Source organism: Vidua chalybeata, chromosome 5 (assembly GCF_026979565.1).
Source record: "Vidua chalybeata isolate OUT-0048 chromosome 5, bVidCha1 merged haplotype, whole genome shotgun sequence".
In the NCBI taxonomy this organism is placed as follows: Eukaryota; Metazoa; Chordata; class Aves; order Passeriformes; family Viduidae; genus Vidua; species Vidua chalybeata.
Window position 1 is genome coordinate 58368293 of NC_071534.1, and position 15739 is coordinate 58384031.

Genomic DNA, 15739 nt, shown 5'->3' on the forward strand with positions numbered 1-15739 from the left:
TGCTTGCTACAGCACATCTTCATCTCTGAGTCAAAACAAAAGAGAACAGGATTGAACAGATTAGTTCCAGTTGGAAGAATCTTACAATGATTGTCTCGTCCAACTGTTGCTACAAAGAGCAAGTTCCACAGCTTCTGTCTGGGACTAGTACTATATTAAACATTTAATGGTGGCTTCAACTGAGAGAAATAATTTTACATAGTACAGGTTTAAGGTGAATTTAATGTGGGAAGAATGTGTGGCATAATGAGAAACATAACAGCACAGCGAGCAGCACAGTGATGGCATCAATTAATTGCTGCAAAATACCCAGTGGTATTAACTGAAGTGAGTGATGAGCAGATTCATTCTCATGTGTAATGTGGGCTCCAAGGGTCGTTTCTGGAGTGACCTAGGACAGTTTCTCTTCAGCACAAACATGCAAATGTGGGTTGGGACAAGGCAGAAAATGGCGTTCAGGTAAGACATTGCAACAACTGTCCATGAACCTGAAGCAGAGGAGAAGCAGTCCAGACAATCTGTAGAAATAAATCTTACAAATAACAAGCAGCAATATCATGCTTTTTTAATACTGAGCCTGATCTCCTTGTCACACAAACCCAGCCCAATACATTCAGCCTTGTCTCTGAATCCAAGAGAGGATGGCTGAGCCCTGCCTGGGCTCTGCCTTTCCCCTCATGTGTGGGTTACAGTGAGCTCCCAGCCCTCCCAGCAGTGCCACAAAGAGAAACTGCTTGGGATCTGCTTGTTTGTTCTTTAGGAAATTAATTTCCTTTGAGAGAGGAAGTTTTTGATTGTACATGGCTGAGTGAGAGATAAATTAACTCAAAAACCATCTTGTCCACTTTTTGGCTGCATCTTTAGAAAGAAATACTTCATGCTCCAGTGAAACACTGCTCTGCAGTGGGAGGAGGAGCAGGGCAGGAGATCACCTTGGCAAAGTGAAGTGGGTGTCTCAACCATCCCTCTTTTGATCTTCAAAGGTGGTAACGCTCAGTTTGGAGCTCACTCAGCTATGCTATACCTGCCCGCCCCACAGTACATAAGGAGCTAACCCTGTTCTTTGTTTCAGGTTTTTAAGTGCCTGGAGCAGAGAGGAGAACACACAAGTAACCATCCTAGCCTGACATTTCAGGAGAGATGGTTGAACCTGTGGGTAACCATTATGTTATAGCCAGACCTGTATATTCGGAGAATGCATTCAATGAAGAGCATGAGAAATTGCACAGATACCATAAAACCTTTTGGGATCACCTGAAACTCTATTTTAGGTAAGGAGTTTTTTTTTTTTTTTAATTAGATCTAAGAAACAGTCCTGACTGCTCTTGGACAGCATGAACTCCATCTTGACAGTGTCCATCTCCCATTCCAACATAGCAAGTGAAAATTCATTAACTAAATTCAGTGTCAGATTTTTCTAATGGATTTTGACTGCTGTTACCTTTAGAAGTCTTCCTACAGCTGTATCTAAAGTAGCTTCTCTTTTTCTGGGCCCTTGGCAGCACAGACTCTAGGAAGACCATAGCGCACACTTTCAGTACTTAAAGGGGTCTTATGAGAAAAACATACTCAGGCTTTTTACCAGCAGGACAAGGGATAATGGTTTTAAATTAAAAGAAGGTATATTTGGTATATTATATCAAGAATAATTTTTTTGTGATGAGGGTGGTGAGGTACTGGCACAGGTTGCCCAGACACATGGTGGATGCCCTCTCCCTGTAAATGTTCAAGGTTAGATTGGGCAGGGCTCTGAGAAACCTGACCCAGTGGATGGCATGCCTGCTTACTGGGGTGGGGGTTTGGATTAGATGGCCACAGAGGTTCCTTTCCAACCCAAGCCATTCTAGGGTTCTATGAGAATTTGGTTTGGAAAGGACCTCTGAAGGCCACTGGATATACCTTGAAGCACAGATTGCAGTGCAGGTGGATCAGGGCTGTGTCTGGATGAGATTTTGACTTCTGGCAGCCAGAACCTGAATTCTTCCCCTTTCCTCACCTCTCTGAAACAGGCTGCAATCCAGCTAAGCTGTTCACTGACAAGATTTTGTCCCCTTGTGCCTTTGCAGCTGCTCCCCACAAAGGGCCAAAAAATTTGCTTTGGGTCTGTTTCCAGTCATTTCCTGGCTGCCAGCGTACCGCTTCAGGGAATGGGTCCTGAATGACATCATCTCTGGCATCAACACGGGGCTCGTGGCTGTGCTGCAAGGTACCTTTAGGAAATGTGTGTCCTGACACAGCCTGCTAAGCCAGGTGCCAAGGCACTGCTGGCTTCAGCCTGCAACACACACGTCACCTTCCCCGGGCCTCTGTCTCTACAGGTCTGGCCTTTGCTTTGCTGGTGAATGTCCCCCCCAGTTACGGACTCTATGCAGCATTCTTCCCTGTCCTGGTCTATTTTATCTTTGGCACATCGAGACATATCTCAGTGGGTAAGTTCAGGCACGCCGCTTACCCTCCTCACTGATGAAGAGCTACATGCTGCCTCTTCAGATCTTTTAACAAGTGCCTTGCGCTGCTCAGGTCCCTTCCCTGTCCTGAGCCTCATGGTGGGAGGAGTCGTCACCAGGCTGGTCCCCAATGACAGTGCTGGAAATGGAAATTCCACAAATACCTCAGCAATAAACGATGAGAGGGTGATGGTGGCTGCATCTGTAACCTTCCTTTCTGGCGTCTTCCAGGTTGGTAAATGTATGTGTGTGGGCACATCTATGTGAATAGATGGAGGGTGGCCTGACCTTCCTCTCTGGTTTCTGCTGTTGTAGTCACCAAAGTAATCCTCTTCCACTTTCTATGTAACCGACCCTGGTTCACTGGTTAGGAGACATCTCTTCCCTCCAGTGACCAGGCACTCACATATGCTGTGAAATCCTTGGTTTTGCACAGGCCTGAGCCCACAGTTCACACAGCTGCAACCTACACCTACAGCAAAAAAACAACCTGCTGGATAGGGAAAAAAATAGCTGTGAAAGTAATGTGAATTATCCAGATGCACCAAGGGGAGTAAAAGCTCTGCCTTGCAATAGTAAAATATTTGGATTTGTTTCTTAAAAAAACCCATTTATCCTTACTTACCTTAAAGAATTCCTATAGTTCCTCTCTTCCTAACATACTAATATATATGTTGCTTCATAAAACATTTGTACCATGTGAAAATATAGGAACTGAAAACCCTAGAAATAAGGATGTATATTTTAGCTATAAAATAAAAAGTATGGGTTTTAACTGCTGTAGCAGTTACTCTTACTAGTATTATGCCCTCTGTTGCTAAATGTCAACTTTTGTTGCAAGTCTGGTGACGGTACATTCCTTAATCTCTGGATGGATGGGATTAGGTGAAAATCTTTGCTTTCATTAAATATGGCTGTTTTTCTTTCAAAAATTGCTTAAAAACACAAATGAATCCCACTGACCTATGCTCATTTTGTGTTTCAGTTGCTTCTGGGAATTTTCCAGTTTGGATTCATCGTTATTTATCTATCACAATCATTAATCAGTGGTTTCACAACTGCTGCAGCTATCCACGTTTTGGTATCTCAACTGAAATTCATGTTTCAGCTACCTGTCCCTGGATTTAATAAACCATTTGGCATCATCTACGTAAGTGCTAGGTGTTCATTATTTGCTAATGCTATCGATGTACCTGTGATGTATTTCTGACTGCATACTACAAGGCAGTAATAACAATTCAGCAAAAAAAAATGCAAAGCAGGAGGAAAAACGAAAGAAAAATGAGAATATGTTATTAGTATTTGACCTATCTTTAAATTTATTACCAAGCACCAAGTTACGCCATTGGGATAATTAGATAATATTTACTATTTTGTGTTGGCGTATTTCAATTAAGCATTCAACTCTGCCTTAAGGATTTAATTATTCATTTTTTCTGGACAGGTATAATACATATTTAATTTGCATATGACTCTGTGAGGGCTGTTGGATGAGAAAGGAGGGACAAGAAGAACAGGAAGGAAGGAGTGGAGAAAGGCACCTGCCCGGCAATGCCATTGCTCACATTTCCTATCCTGGACTTGCCTGTTGTTCCAATCCTCCCTCAGGGGCAAATCTGGAGGAGAGGGTCACAAGTTAGTGGAAAGGGTCTTTTGCAGATGGGTCATTTGGCAGATGCACATACATTCAGGGGGGCTTTCAGTCCCCACGATACCACAGGGAATAAATCCCAAACAGCGCAATCCTTAGAGCCGCTCAGATACAGGTTCTTCCGGAAGGGATAGTGCTACCGTGCCAGGGCACAACTGTTTCTAAAGCACCACGTTTCTTCCTGATTCTGCAGACTCTGGAGAGCATTTTCAGCCAGATCACAAAAACAAACATTGCTGACCTTGTTACGTCACTGGTTGTCCTACTTATTGTGTTTGTGGTAAAAGAAATGAATGATCGGTACAAGGAAAAGTTACCAGCTCCCATCCCGATCGAACTCCTTATGGTGAGTCACTTCCTTTGATTTTGCAATTGCTCCATGTTACGACATGGGAAGCAGAGTTTTAACTATTTCTTCTTCTGTTATCCACTAAGTGATGCGTTATCATTTTACCTATAAAGAAACATTTACAGCATTCAGGAGCTATTGTGAGATGTTTTACTTCCACATAGCTGTTCTTAACTGAATAGCTTGGTGTTATAAACTATGAATTTTTTCCTTGGACAGAATTGGCTCTGACACCACCCAGCTGCAGTCTCACAGCTGAGGCCCCTCTGCACCACACCTGCAAGCAGCCACTGAAGTCCTGGCTATCTATGGCCACACACAAAATTATTTTGCTCTCCAGCAGCAGAAGGTTTTGCCCATTCTGAGCAGCAGAGGGGTGGAGGAAGCTTCACAGAGGCAGCAAGCCCCTAAAATCCTGGAGGATATTATACAGACTCAAGCAGCACTTGTTTTCCCCCAGAGTCATTACAGCACCTTGTTAGAACATACCTGGTTTACTGGGTGGGATGATCTCTGTTGTTAGTAAGATATTCTGTTACAATCTGTGTGATTTATGAATGTAAATCCATACCTGTAAGGTCATCCAGGAATGACATCTGCACAGCAAAGGGATGTGAAAATTTGGGGCATAATTCTGCCACTAGTGATGAGGCTGGACAGTGTGCAAGAGAAGGAGGGTAATGGTGCTTAATATATTCTTCACACTTTTGCTTTAATGTGCCTAATGGAGGTGTGGTTTATTGTCTTTCAGACAATCTTAGCAGCACTGATTTCCTATTTTGTCAACTTTGAAGAAAAATTTGAAGTAGCTGTCGTCGGAAAACTAGAAGAAGGGTAAGTGACTTACAATTCACCAGTGGAGCAAGACGTTCTCTTTAGTTCAGCAGTGATAAATGAGTTCAGCTATGTTTCTGATTAAAATTATCTGCTTCATCTTCTTTCAGTAGGTTAAATAAACATTTTTATCTCAATGATATGACACACTTTCAGTACACAGAAGTTACACACTAGAGCACATCTTCTACTCATCAGGGAGTACACTGAGACATGAAATAATTGTGTCCTTCACTTTCTGAGACAGCTGGTGAGCAGGAGGTTGATGTTTGTCCTTTTTATTGAACTATTCACTCCTGAACTCCTCCATTTCCCTCACAGCACTTGCACAGTTCAGCAGCCACCACCAGCCCTGGGAAGCCACCAGGACCCTGCACAATTCTCCTGCCTGTTCCCAAGACCAGCCATCAGCATCTCTTCAGCACCATCATCCTCCAGAGGCCTCAACATTTGCCCATCCAGAAATAAAGATTATTTATCCACATATAGCCTTCATCTAGCTATGCCAGAATTTTGGCATAAAGAATCAGGTGGCACATTAAGTTAAGTTAAAAATAGGGAGAAGGACATTTACTAGGACAGCAGAGTGAGTCTGGGGTGGCCTCTGTAGCCCCAGGGGTGTTAGTAGGTGAAGCTTGCAGAGCAACAGCTATTTCTGCTCATGAGTCTCCTTTCTTCAGATTTCAGTTCACTGGAAAAAAAAAAAAGAAGGGGGAAAAAGACATCCAGAGAGGAATTCTCCTTAGGATCTGCAAAAGACCCTTAGGCATCTCCTTAATGAGTTGAGTTTTTTGTCTTTCAGGTTTCATGCGCCTGTTGCACCTGACATAGGCATCCTCCAGAACTGTATTGGTGATGGCATTTCCATTGCAATCGTTGGGTTTGCAGTAGCCTTCTCTGTGGCTAAAGTGTATTCCATCAAGCATGACTACCCAATAGATGGCAACCAGGTAGGCAAATAACACAGAGATCAATATACTGCATTTATCAATGGGAAATAAGTCATTTTAGGGAGGCTTTGCCTTGTGAATAACTGTCAGAAACCTGCTCTTAAGAACAATCTCTTTTATTTGTATTTCAGGAACTAATTGCTTTTGGGCTGGGTAATATAGTTGGTGGATCATTCAAGGGATTTGCCTCCAGCACTGCTCTGTCAAGATCAGGTGTGCAGGAGAGCACAGGAGGCAAAACACAGGTACAGAAGACAACAAGTCAAGATGGCATTTAATGAAAGACAGCTCTTTTTTTCCTAGCTAACCATCATGCATGTGGGCACTTATTCATTGTGGAATTGTTCTCTCATGCAGATTGCTGGCATTATCTCATCTGTCATTGTTTTGGTTGTGATCTTGGCCATTGGGTTTCTCCTGGCACCATTACAGAAGGTATTCACTGGTTTCATCTAATGCTTCCTCCTGCTTCCCAAAGACAGGGCTGCTCTATGAGCACACTGAGAGTGTTCATAGACTTCAGTGGAAGCCAAAAAGGTTTGAAAAGCTTCGTTCTTCTTCCCATGTTATGCCAGAGAGGACCCCTACATCTGGTCCCTCAAAGGGAACACAAGTACCCAAACACCAAAAAACAACTTTCAGGTGCCAAAAATAAGTGAGATTTACAGCCTAAATAAGACACCTGCACTGCACCATAGCTGAGGATGTTCCAACAGCAGTGTACTCTAGGAGCAGCTCTCTGGCCTTTCACCTGCACTTTGGCCCTATTTGTATGATCTTTTCATTCCTAATATTTTACATTTCTTTGCTTACTTAAGCACGAACATGTGTTTTGGTCTTTTTAACAGTCAGTCCTTGCATCTTTGGCTCTTGGCAATTTGAAAGGAATGCTCATGCAGTTCAAGGAAATAGGCATCCTCTGGAGAAAGGACAAGTATGACTGTGTAAGTTGAGTCTCACAAGCATCAGAAGTTAAATGCTCTGAAAAAGCAATCTATCATACAAATGTTATTTTTTTTTATTCCTGTTTTATTTCACTAAGTAAAGTACAATATTTGCATGCCTTTTTAACTGATATATCCCTTGTTAATGTTTTCCATTTTGTCCCATTTATTTTGAGTTGATTCTCACTCTTAACTTCATTTTCATCCATTTCATCAAAATCTATTAAAATAATGCAATATAAAGTCAAATAGAGAAGACAGTTACAGAAAATGCCTAAATGACAGAAAATATCCCAATATCTACTGCATTGACTAAGCATTCAGGGACATTTCTCACAATCACACAATGTGTCATATGGAAGATACACAGCAACAAACAAATGGAAACTGGGACTTGAAGGCTTTACTGCAAATGGTAAAACTTGTGGCTAGAGGGCAGGACTCATTACCTCTCAGAAAATTTAGGCTCACAAATGGTTCCAGGCCTCAGTTTTCCCAGCTATCAAACAGTTACTTGTCCCATGAAAATGCTTTGAGTTTTGTGGCTAAAAGTTTTTCTGTATTATCTAGTAATTTATCAGAAAAAAAACAAGAAAAAAAAGCTTCACCAAAAGCAGATGGACATCCTGGACCAGATCTGAGATCTATTCCTGCTCCCACCCTGAGCCTATGACCCAGGCTCTTGACATGTTTGTGATGTTGCCATCCACTGTCTCCTTACAGGTTATATGGGTGGTGACTTTCTTAGCTGCCATCTTTCTTGGCCTGGACATTGGACTAGCAACAGCTGTGGCATTCCAGCTGCTGACTGTGGTGATCCGCTCCCAGATGTGAGTACTTGTTGAATGCAATGATAACCCAGGGCCTCCTGTTATAAGTTTCTCCCCCTGTACAGAGAAGGGCAACAGCCCTGTCTGTGCCTTGGTCTGTCCAGCAACCGTGCATGGAAAAACAATTTACAGGCAACCTTTGGATGTTGGGGGCTTGCCTCAGTATGCCACCTCAGCTGAGATAGTTTAATTTGATCCTTCCCATCCCCCAAGTTTCGATGTGGGACACAAATAACTGTGTGTGTGTTTGTTCACAGTCCAAGCTGCACTGTTTTGGCCAATGTTGGGAGAAGTAACATCTACAGAAACAGGAAGGATTACACTGATGTAAGAAATGTCTCATTTCTTTTACCACCTGCTGCACTTGTGCTTCTATAGCAAACATTGCCACTGACACCTTTGCTTCTTTTTACAGATCTATGAGCCAGAGGGAGTGAAGATTTTCAGATGCTCCTCTCCGATCTTCTTCGCTAATATTGAATTCTTCAGAGAGAAACTCATCACTGCTGTAAGTGTCCGGGGCTGTTCTGAACATATGAATTGTGTGACACGTTAAGGTAGATACAGTTTCCCAATAATTACTATATATGCAGTCATTCTACAGTTCAAGGTTGAATTTTCTTTATACTGTTGCCACTACTGTAATATAACATGTATGCACACACCTCTGAGAAAGAGAACAGCCTGACTCATGCTGAACTTACACCATAGCAATGTTTATACCATATGTATACTTATACCATACCAATACATATTTCAAGAAGAAAGGAGCGTAAACATAGATAATATAGAGGGAAATTTATTTTATTTTATTTTATTTTATTTTATTTTATTTTATTTTATTTTATTTTATTTTATTTTATTTTATTTTATTTTATTTTGTTTTATTTTGTTTTATTTTCTCTTGTATTATTTACACACAATAAATTCTAGTTTACTCGTCTTACCCCAAGAACATAACCACAACGGTCAGAAGAATGCCAAATGGAATCATTCTCTCAAAGAGGTCTTAACATCTTTCATAACAAACTGGTGAATGCAGCCAGTGTTTCCATAACCAGCAAAGAGATCCAGGGCCCCTGAGCCCCCACTGTGTGAATGAGGCCCACCATCTCCAGCCCAATCACAACTTGCACCATAACCTCCCCTTCCTGCTGCTCTTAGTGGGGAGTTGATAAGCAGTGACTCCCCTGAGCACTCGTAATGAGCACTTCGTTCTTCACATGAGGGACTGAAACTGGCAGAGGAATGAGGGAATCTGACACATTTGGTTCTCCATGTGCTTGGCTTTCACCTCAGAAGAGCCTAAAGCTTTTTTTTTCTGTGAGTGCAGATGTTCACACCACTCTTTCTCTACAAATACAGATACTTCTAACACCTTCCGCCTCTACACACTAGATGGATGAGGCAGAAGACTTGCAGGAATTTAGTATTTTAGCCTAATTTAATAGCAATAAAATTTACCTAATTTACCTGCCATCTAATTCTGTTACAACCAAGCTCAGAGGTTCAAGAGACGTATGCAGGCAACATGATAAAATCTGGCTTTCTTCTTTAGGAAGAAGAGTGGGTGAATGACCCATGCTGCAGTCAGAAGGCACAAAGCAGATACAAGTCATGAACTCTCAGCTCTTGGCCACCTGGGTGACCATCTCAAAATGCAGATGAGTAGGAGATGTGCCAGCCTGCTGCAGTTACTGGCCTGTGCTAAGCACTGTCACTGCTATAATGCTGTCCATGCTGGTGTCTTAAAGCAGTACAGCTAGCCCTGCCTCATTTGTAGCCATTCCTGTAGACATCCTTCCAACCTAGAAAGAGCCCTTGTTTGAATTTGTGAAAAGCGGTAGACAACATCAAGTTCAAACTATGGTCATCATGACTGTAATGAAAAACCTTATGAGATGCTTTGTCCTTCCCCTGGTGTCACAGAGGTGTTTCTTTGTTTAATTATTCAAAGTGCTGTTTTTGCAGGTTGGCTTCAACCCACTGAGAGTCCTGAGGAAACGCAATAAAGCTCTGAGGAAGATTAGGAAGATGCTGAAGAAAGGAGAGCTGCAAGTGACACCGGTATGTAAGGCAACCCCTTGGGGTGAGGGGGGAGTTAAGCAACCAAGCTCCCTGTTTGCATGGCAGAGAAGGATCTCATAGCCTCCCTTCTTAATTAGATACAATATTCCCCAAGTTGCCACTTCATGACATAAACAGATTTAAAAACCAAGAATTTAAATGGCTCTCATAGTTAAGAGACCTACAGATTTACCATGGGCAGAGCTTGTGCATGTCCACTGGAGCTTTGTTTGGCAACAAACAGCAGGATCAGATCCCACTAAGGAATTAATATCTTTCTGCATTAATGGTAGGATAAAGCTGGTTTTCTCCCAGCTCAAATCCTGAATGCCTTTTGTTGACTTGTTCCAAAATTACTGAATTAAAATGTGTCTGGCAACTGGCTTCAGGAAACAATAAAAAGCCATCATTAAGTGATTATGATGATGATTAAATAATATCCATACTTCTCCAGACAAGGGAGAGACAGAACTTTCCAGGTGGGTCCTGCTCTGTCTCATGGGAAGATCAGTTGTGCGTTGCCATTACTCTTGCCCTTGTGTGAAAAGTACCACTACCCTGGCTGGGTATTAAAGAAGAAAACTAATTATGACATTTTTCTGTGTCAACACAGAAGGGCTTGATTTGCATGGCTAATCCTACATATGAGTCAGAGGAAGAGTTGGACAACAACAAGATAGAGGAGCTGGACCAGCCCACCATCATGACAGACTTACCCATTAGGATCAACTGGGGCACTGACCTCCCCCCTGGCATCACTGTGCCCCAGGTCAACCTCCACAGCATCATTCTGGATTTCTCATCAGTGTCCTTCCTTGATTTTTCTGCCATGACAGTCCTCCGAAAGGTAATCACAAAAAAGACAAACAGTGATCATAAGAAAGAAAAAGCTTATGCATGCAGTTACACTTGAGGGATACACATGAGCGAAGGGATGGTGCCCAGAGGGACCGGGACAGGAGTGGGCCCACCTGAACCTCATGAAGTTCAACAAGGCCAAGTGCAAGGTGCTGCACATGGATCAGGACAGTCCCCAGTATCGATACAGACTGGGGAATAAATGGATTGAGAACAGTCCTGCAGAGGAGGAGATGGGGATACTGGTGGATGAAAAGTTGGACATGACCTGGCAATGAGTGCTTACAGGCCAGAAAGCCAATCATAACCTGGGCTGCATAAAAAGAAGCGCGACCAGCAGGTGATTCTTCCCCACTCTCATGAGAGATTCTACTCCACTCTCATGAGACCTCACCCGAGGTAGGTGACCACCTGCGGGGTCCCCAACATGGGAAAGACATGGACATCTTAGAACAGGTCCAGACGAGAGCCACGGAAAGGACCAGAGGGCTGGAGCATCTCTCCTATGAGGAAAGGCTGAGAGAATTGGAGTTGTTCAGCCTAGAGAAGAGAAGGCTATGAAAGATATACTATTAAGTATGGCCTTTCCATACTTAAAGGGAGCCTATAAAAAAGCATGGAGAGGGACTTCTTACAGGGGTATACAGTGATAGGACAAGAGGCAATGGCTTTAAAATGAGAGAGGGCAGGTCCAGATTAGAAGAAGGTTGCCCAGAGAAGCTGTGGTTGCTAGATCCCTGAAACTGTTCAATGGCAAGTTGGATGATGGTCTGAGCAACCTGCTCCAGTGTAAAGTGTCCCTGTCCAGGGCAGGGGTTTGGAACAAGATGATCTTTAAGTCCCTTCCAACCGAAACCATTCTATGATTCTTTTCTGTGTTTGTAGTTTGCTTCTTAAAGGCATTAGCACATGGAGTGGAAGGCCAGTGGCAAACCTCGAGTTTATGTGAATTTGAATGTACATTTTCTATAGAAAATGTTTGGGAAATAGTTTCTATAGATGTTAGATGTTTCTATAGAAACATCTATAGATGATAGATGTTTCTATAGAAAATGTTTGGGAAATAGTTTAATTAATCAATATAAATTGCCTTGGAATTAAAATGTGGTACCCTTTCTTCACCTGGTAAGATTTTGGGAAGCTTTGCAGAACTGTAGATATGAACTATAGCTTTAAACACCCAGCTGGAATTGGAACATTGGAGTTCCATTTCTTCTCCTGCTTTTGCTTGCCCAGATGACCTTGAGCAAAGCAAAAGACACAACATTTTCAACAGCAGCAGCTACAGTTAACTGTCTAGAGACACAGAGGGTGTGTAAATCTATTTCCATAGGAACTAAAGGCCCACTGTGACAGTGGGAACTGTAGTTCTGCTCAAGTTCCCAGTTATAAAAATCTTCCCCAGAAGACTGTGAAGTAATATTTTTAGTTTCATAATGTATCCTGTAGATACAACAAAGACAAAGCCATACAATTTATGAAAGATCACCCACTTCTCTGTGAGCCAAACATTTTCAATACTGCCTCTTTTCAAAAGGCTTGGCCATCCCTGTCTGCAGCCATGTGAAGAGATTGTCCTGCCTCTATGTGCAACAGAGTTTGAGTTTAGATCCACTTACCATCACAAATCTTAAATATCATAGAGTGGTTGGTATATTTGCTGTAGCTAATCACTATAATGGCAATCAGCAAGCCCAGCAGAATCTAAAAGGTGCCTCCTTCTTGGTTAACAGACTTTGAAAGAATTTGTCCGGCTCGACATTGACATTTACATTGCTGGGGCATATGGTGAGTACTTGCCTTTGCATTGGCATCGCCACAGACGTCTTGTACCGCTGCCTTCCCTGTTGACCACTGAGTATGGCTGTGGAGGATCACCTAGTTTTACCTTCCAGTCTTGGATAGCAAACAGGTCCCATTAAGTGGAGGTGTTGTCCCTCCCATGCTGTCCCCAAAAGGCTGGGACCATGTGTGATGGCTCCTTTTACCTATGGCCACTGCTGTGTTGTACAGCTCTAGGCTGTAGGACCCACCATCATGCACCCTGGGCTAGGCATTAAATAAGAAAAGGGGTTCAAATGCCTTCCTGCCTGGCACAGCGCAGGGAACTACTGATGGGCACTTATGTTCCAGCCTCTTGATATACGTAAAGCCATCCGCTCTAAAAAATAAAACAGTGCATTATACCAGCAACTCCCGTGTTCACTCAAGTGGGCATGCTCAGGATACACAATTTCTTCCTTTTTAAGGCCTGCAGGTCACTTGTTCTTTGATTTTGTTCCCTCACAGAAGGCCTCCTGGACAAACTGGAGAGAAGTGCATTTTTTGATGAAGAGATTAAGCCATCCATGTTTTTCCTCACCATTCATGATGCAGTTTTACATATTTTGCTGAAGAAGGACATAGCCAACTCTCCCAAATTAAAGCTTGCTGAGGTAACATTACAGGTTTCATCTTTCATTACTTTAGTGCCTTTAAGTATTGCTAGGCTCCTAGCAGCACCCTGCACAGCTATAGCTGTGTGTGCTACACTGTCACTATTTCCAAAAAGATAGTCATTAAAACTCAGCTGGTCTCCAATCAAATTGAAGAACAAGAATGAATCCTGGTTCGGGTGTGTGGAAAACCATTTGTGAAAGGAGAGAATAATTCCCACTGGTGGCTGGCCTGGCTGTGGACTTCAAGTCACCTCTTTGGGAAGAACACAGTGCCCATCCACCAGCAGTCCTCTGTGGTCACCCACCCAGCAGAGACTGCTCAATTTGCTGCAGTGGCTCTTGAAAGGCAGACTTTATGCTGCTTGCATATAAGCTTTCCAGCCCTGTCTGTCTTCAGAAGGAGTGCTAAAGTAGTGTGGATAAATTAGCACTGCCAGATTTGGTGATGCCTTTCTGGGAGTGTTCTTAAATCAAGAGCAAGAAAGGATCCTGCATACAACAAATGTATGCTTATTGGAATGCTGCTCATTGGAAACTGTCTAATCCCACTTAACTGAACTGGTCCAGATCTTCTGCACTCCCCCAGAGATGCAGTGGAGGTCATAAAACCTGACAAGTGGGAGCTTCCTTTCTTCTATGTCAGCATCCCAGACATGTTCCAGAAATTTAAAAATCAAGACCTTCTTTAATGTGAAAAATGATAAACATTAAAAAAAAACAAACCAATTTCCTAACCCACAGTTTCTTGTGCTCGTTGCAGGAGAAGGGTAGAAGCAGTGACTGTGTCATCATCCCCAGGAACGGACTGCGCAGCCGAGAATGCACAGTAAGGCTCTGGCTATGGCCCTCCAGCTGTAGAAAATGCAGCCCAAAAAAGCTGCTCATGGAATGGCTAGGTCAGATAACAAAAGCATCTTCATACCTGAAGCATCTTCATACCTGCTTCATACCTCTTCTGTCAGCCCAGGGCAGAAAGCCACCAGACAGTTTACTGGTGGGATTTGACTTACAGAAAAGCCTTACTGGAGTAAGAGGGATGGGGTTGGCTCTTGAGCCTGGCCAGGCTGCCTCACCTGGTCTCCTCGCCTGTCCACCACAGCTCCTCCATTATAAAGGCACTGGCAGAAGAGCCCTGTGGTAGAGAAGTCAGCATTAGTCCAGTTTATCTAAATGTTTCAGGCAGAAGGGGAGTCTGGAGACAGAGATAAGGAAGGGAGAAATGCAGCCTTTCAGCACAGACATAGAGAGAAGGGCAGTATCCAGCACAGAGCAACCATGTAAGGAGGAAATGTCAGACCCCGGTTTTCCCACCCAAATGCTTTAGGGGATCAAATACGTACACATCGTTTACCAGATGACACCTACCCTGGCTATTCCTTACAGAATGTGGATTTTTTTTTTTTTTATTCTCTACAGATTCCAACAGAAACAAAATTTTAGACTTAACTTCCTAAGTATAATATCCTCCAGCAACACAAAATCACAGAAGATGAATGCGGGTGCTGTGATGAGCACAAAGACAGAAGGATAAATACCTTAAGAAGGTATTTATCTACACTACATATGGTTATGTTCCAAATTTTGGAATGGGTTTCTTGGTCTTTATGTGTCTCTGTATATATAAATGTATTTATGTATATATATAGAGGCTAAAATCACACAGATTTTCTTATTTCATACCACAGTTTGTAAACAACCTGTACAGTTACTTGAGAACCTATAAATATTTGAAATCTTGTATTGGATACCACAGAATAATAGTTAGGACTGATATTTTATCTTCAGCATGTATATAACTTGAATAAAGTTTTCTTGATGGTTTGTAAGATATTTAGTATACTGAGTTAAACTTGCTCTCACCTTACTACCACAAGCATAAGCACAGTGTACATAGTGACTAATGTATCTAATTATGAAGATTGTACAGGAAAGACACAGGATTTTCGGATCAAAACATGATTTGTTGATTTGGATTTGGCTTGTGTAAAGTGCACAAGGGAGGATACATTTATAGTGAACCACTGTATATACATATAGAGTGAATCACCATGGTTTCAGTGACTGTATGGCTGCATTTGTCCATGCACCATCAGGGTAGCTCACAGTCAGTGAGACCAGCCTGTGACAGACAGTGGCCCCAGAAATCGGCTGGAGGAGCTGTGGGTGTGGAGCTGCCAGGTGGGCAGGCTGAATTGCCTGGATCTATGGACAGATGAGCAGAGGGCTTCAGCTTAAAGGATCTGCTCTGATACTCTGCACTACTGCTGTCAATTAACCCCTGCTGGAAGTCCAAGGTTTGAAGATAAGCTACATCACAACTTTCAGAGAAGAACACCCAATGCCCATAGTGACATAACTTTTAATTTCTCAT

General features: G+C 42.6%; 1 protein-coding gene across 1 annotated transcript; it reads left to right on the plus strand.

The window, feature by feature from the left end:
* The first annotated feature begins 1140 nt into the window (after positions 1 to 1140).
* On the plus strand, positions 1141 to 15174 carry SLC26A3 (solute carrier family 26 member 3). Its single transcript, XM_053942895.1, has 20 exons — positions 1141 to 1271; positions 2067 to 2206; positions 2319 to 2429; positions 2521 to 2678; positions 3433 to 3597; positions 4292 to 4444; positions 5199 to 5281; positions 6084 to 6231; positions 6363 to 6476; positions 6589 to 6666; positions 7080 to 7175; positions 7899 to 8005; positions 8263 to 8332; positions 8421 to 8513; positions 9977 to 10072; positions 10686 to 10919; positions 12664 to 12718; positions 13220 to 13365; positions 14129 to 14194; positions 14785 to 15174. The coding sequence occupies exons 1-20, from the start codon at positions 1141 to 1143 to the stop codon at positions 14806 to 14808; spliced, it is 2268 nt and encodes a 755-aa protein (XP_053798870.1). The 3' UTR covers positions 14809 to 15174.
* The last annotated feature ends 565 nt before the right edge of the window (positions 15175 to 15739 follow it).

Bases quoted from the DNA above. Each gene is read 5' to 3' on its own strand.
- SLC26A3 (XM_053942895.1), top strand. From the start codon at position 1,141: ATGGTTGAACCTGTGGGTAACCATTATGTTATAGCCAGACCTGTATAT. The intron at 2,430-2,520 runs GTAAGTTCAGGC...TGCGCTGCTCAG, and splicing joins ATCGAGACATATCTCAGTGG to GTCCCTTCCCTGTCCTGAGC. The intron at 8,333-8,420 runs GTAAGAAATGTC...TTCTTTTTACAG, and splicing joins ACAGGAAGGATTACACTGAT to ATCTATGAGCCAGAGGGAGT.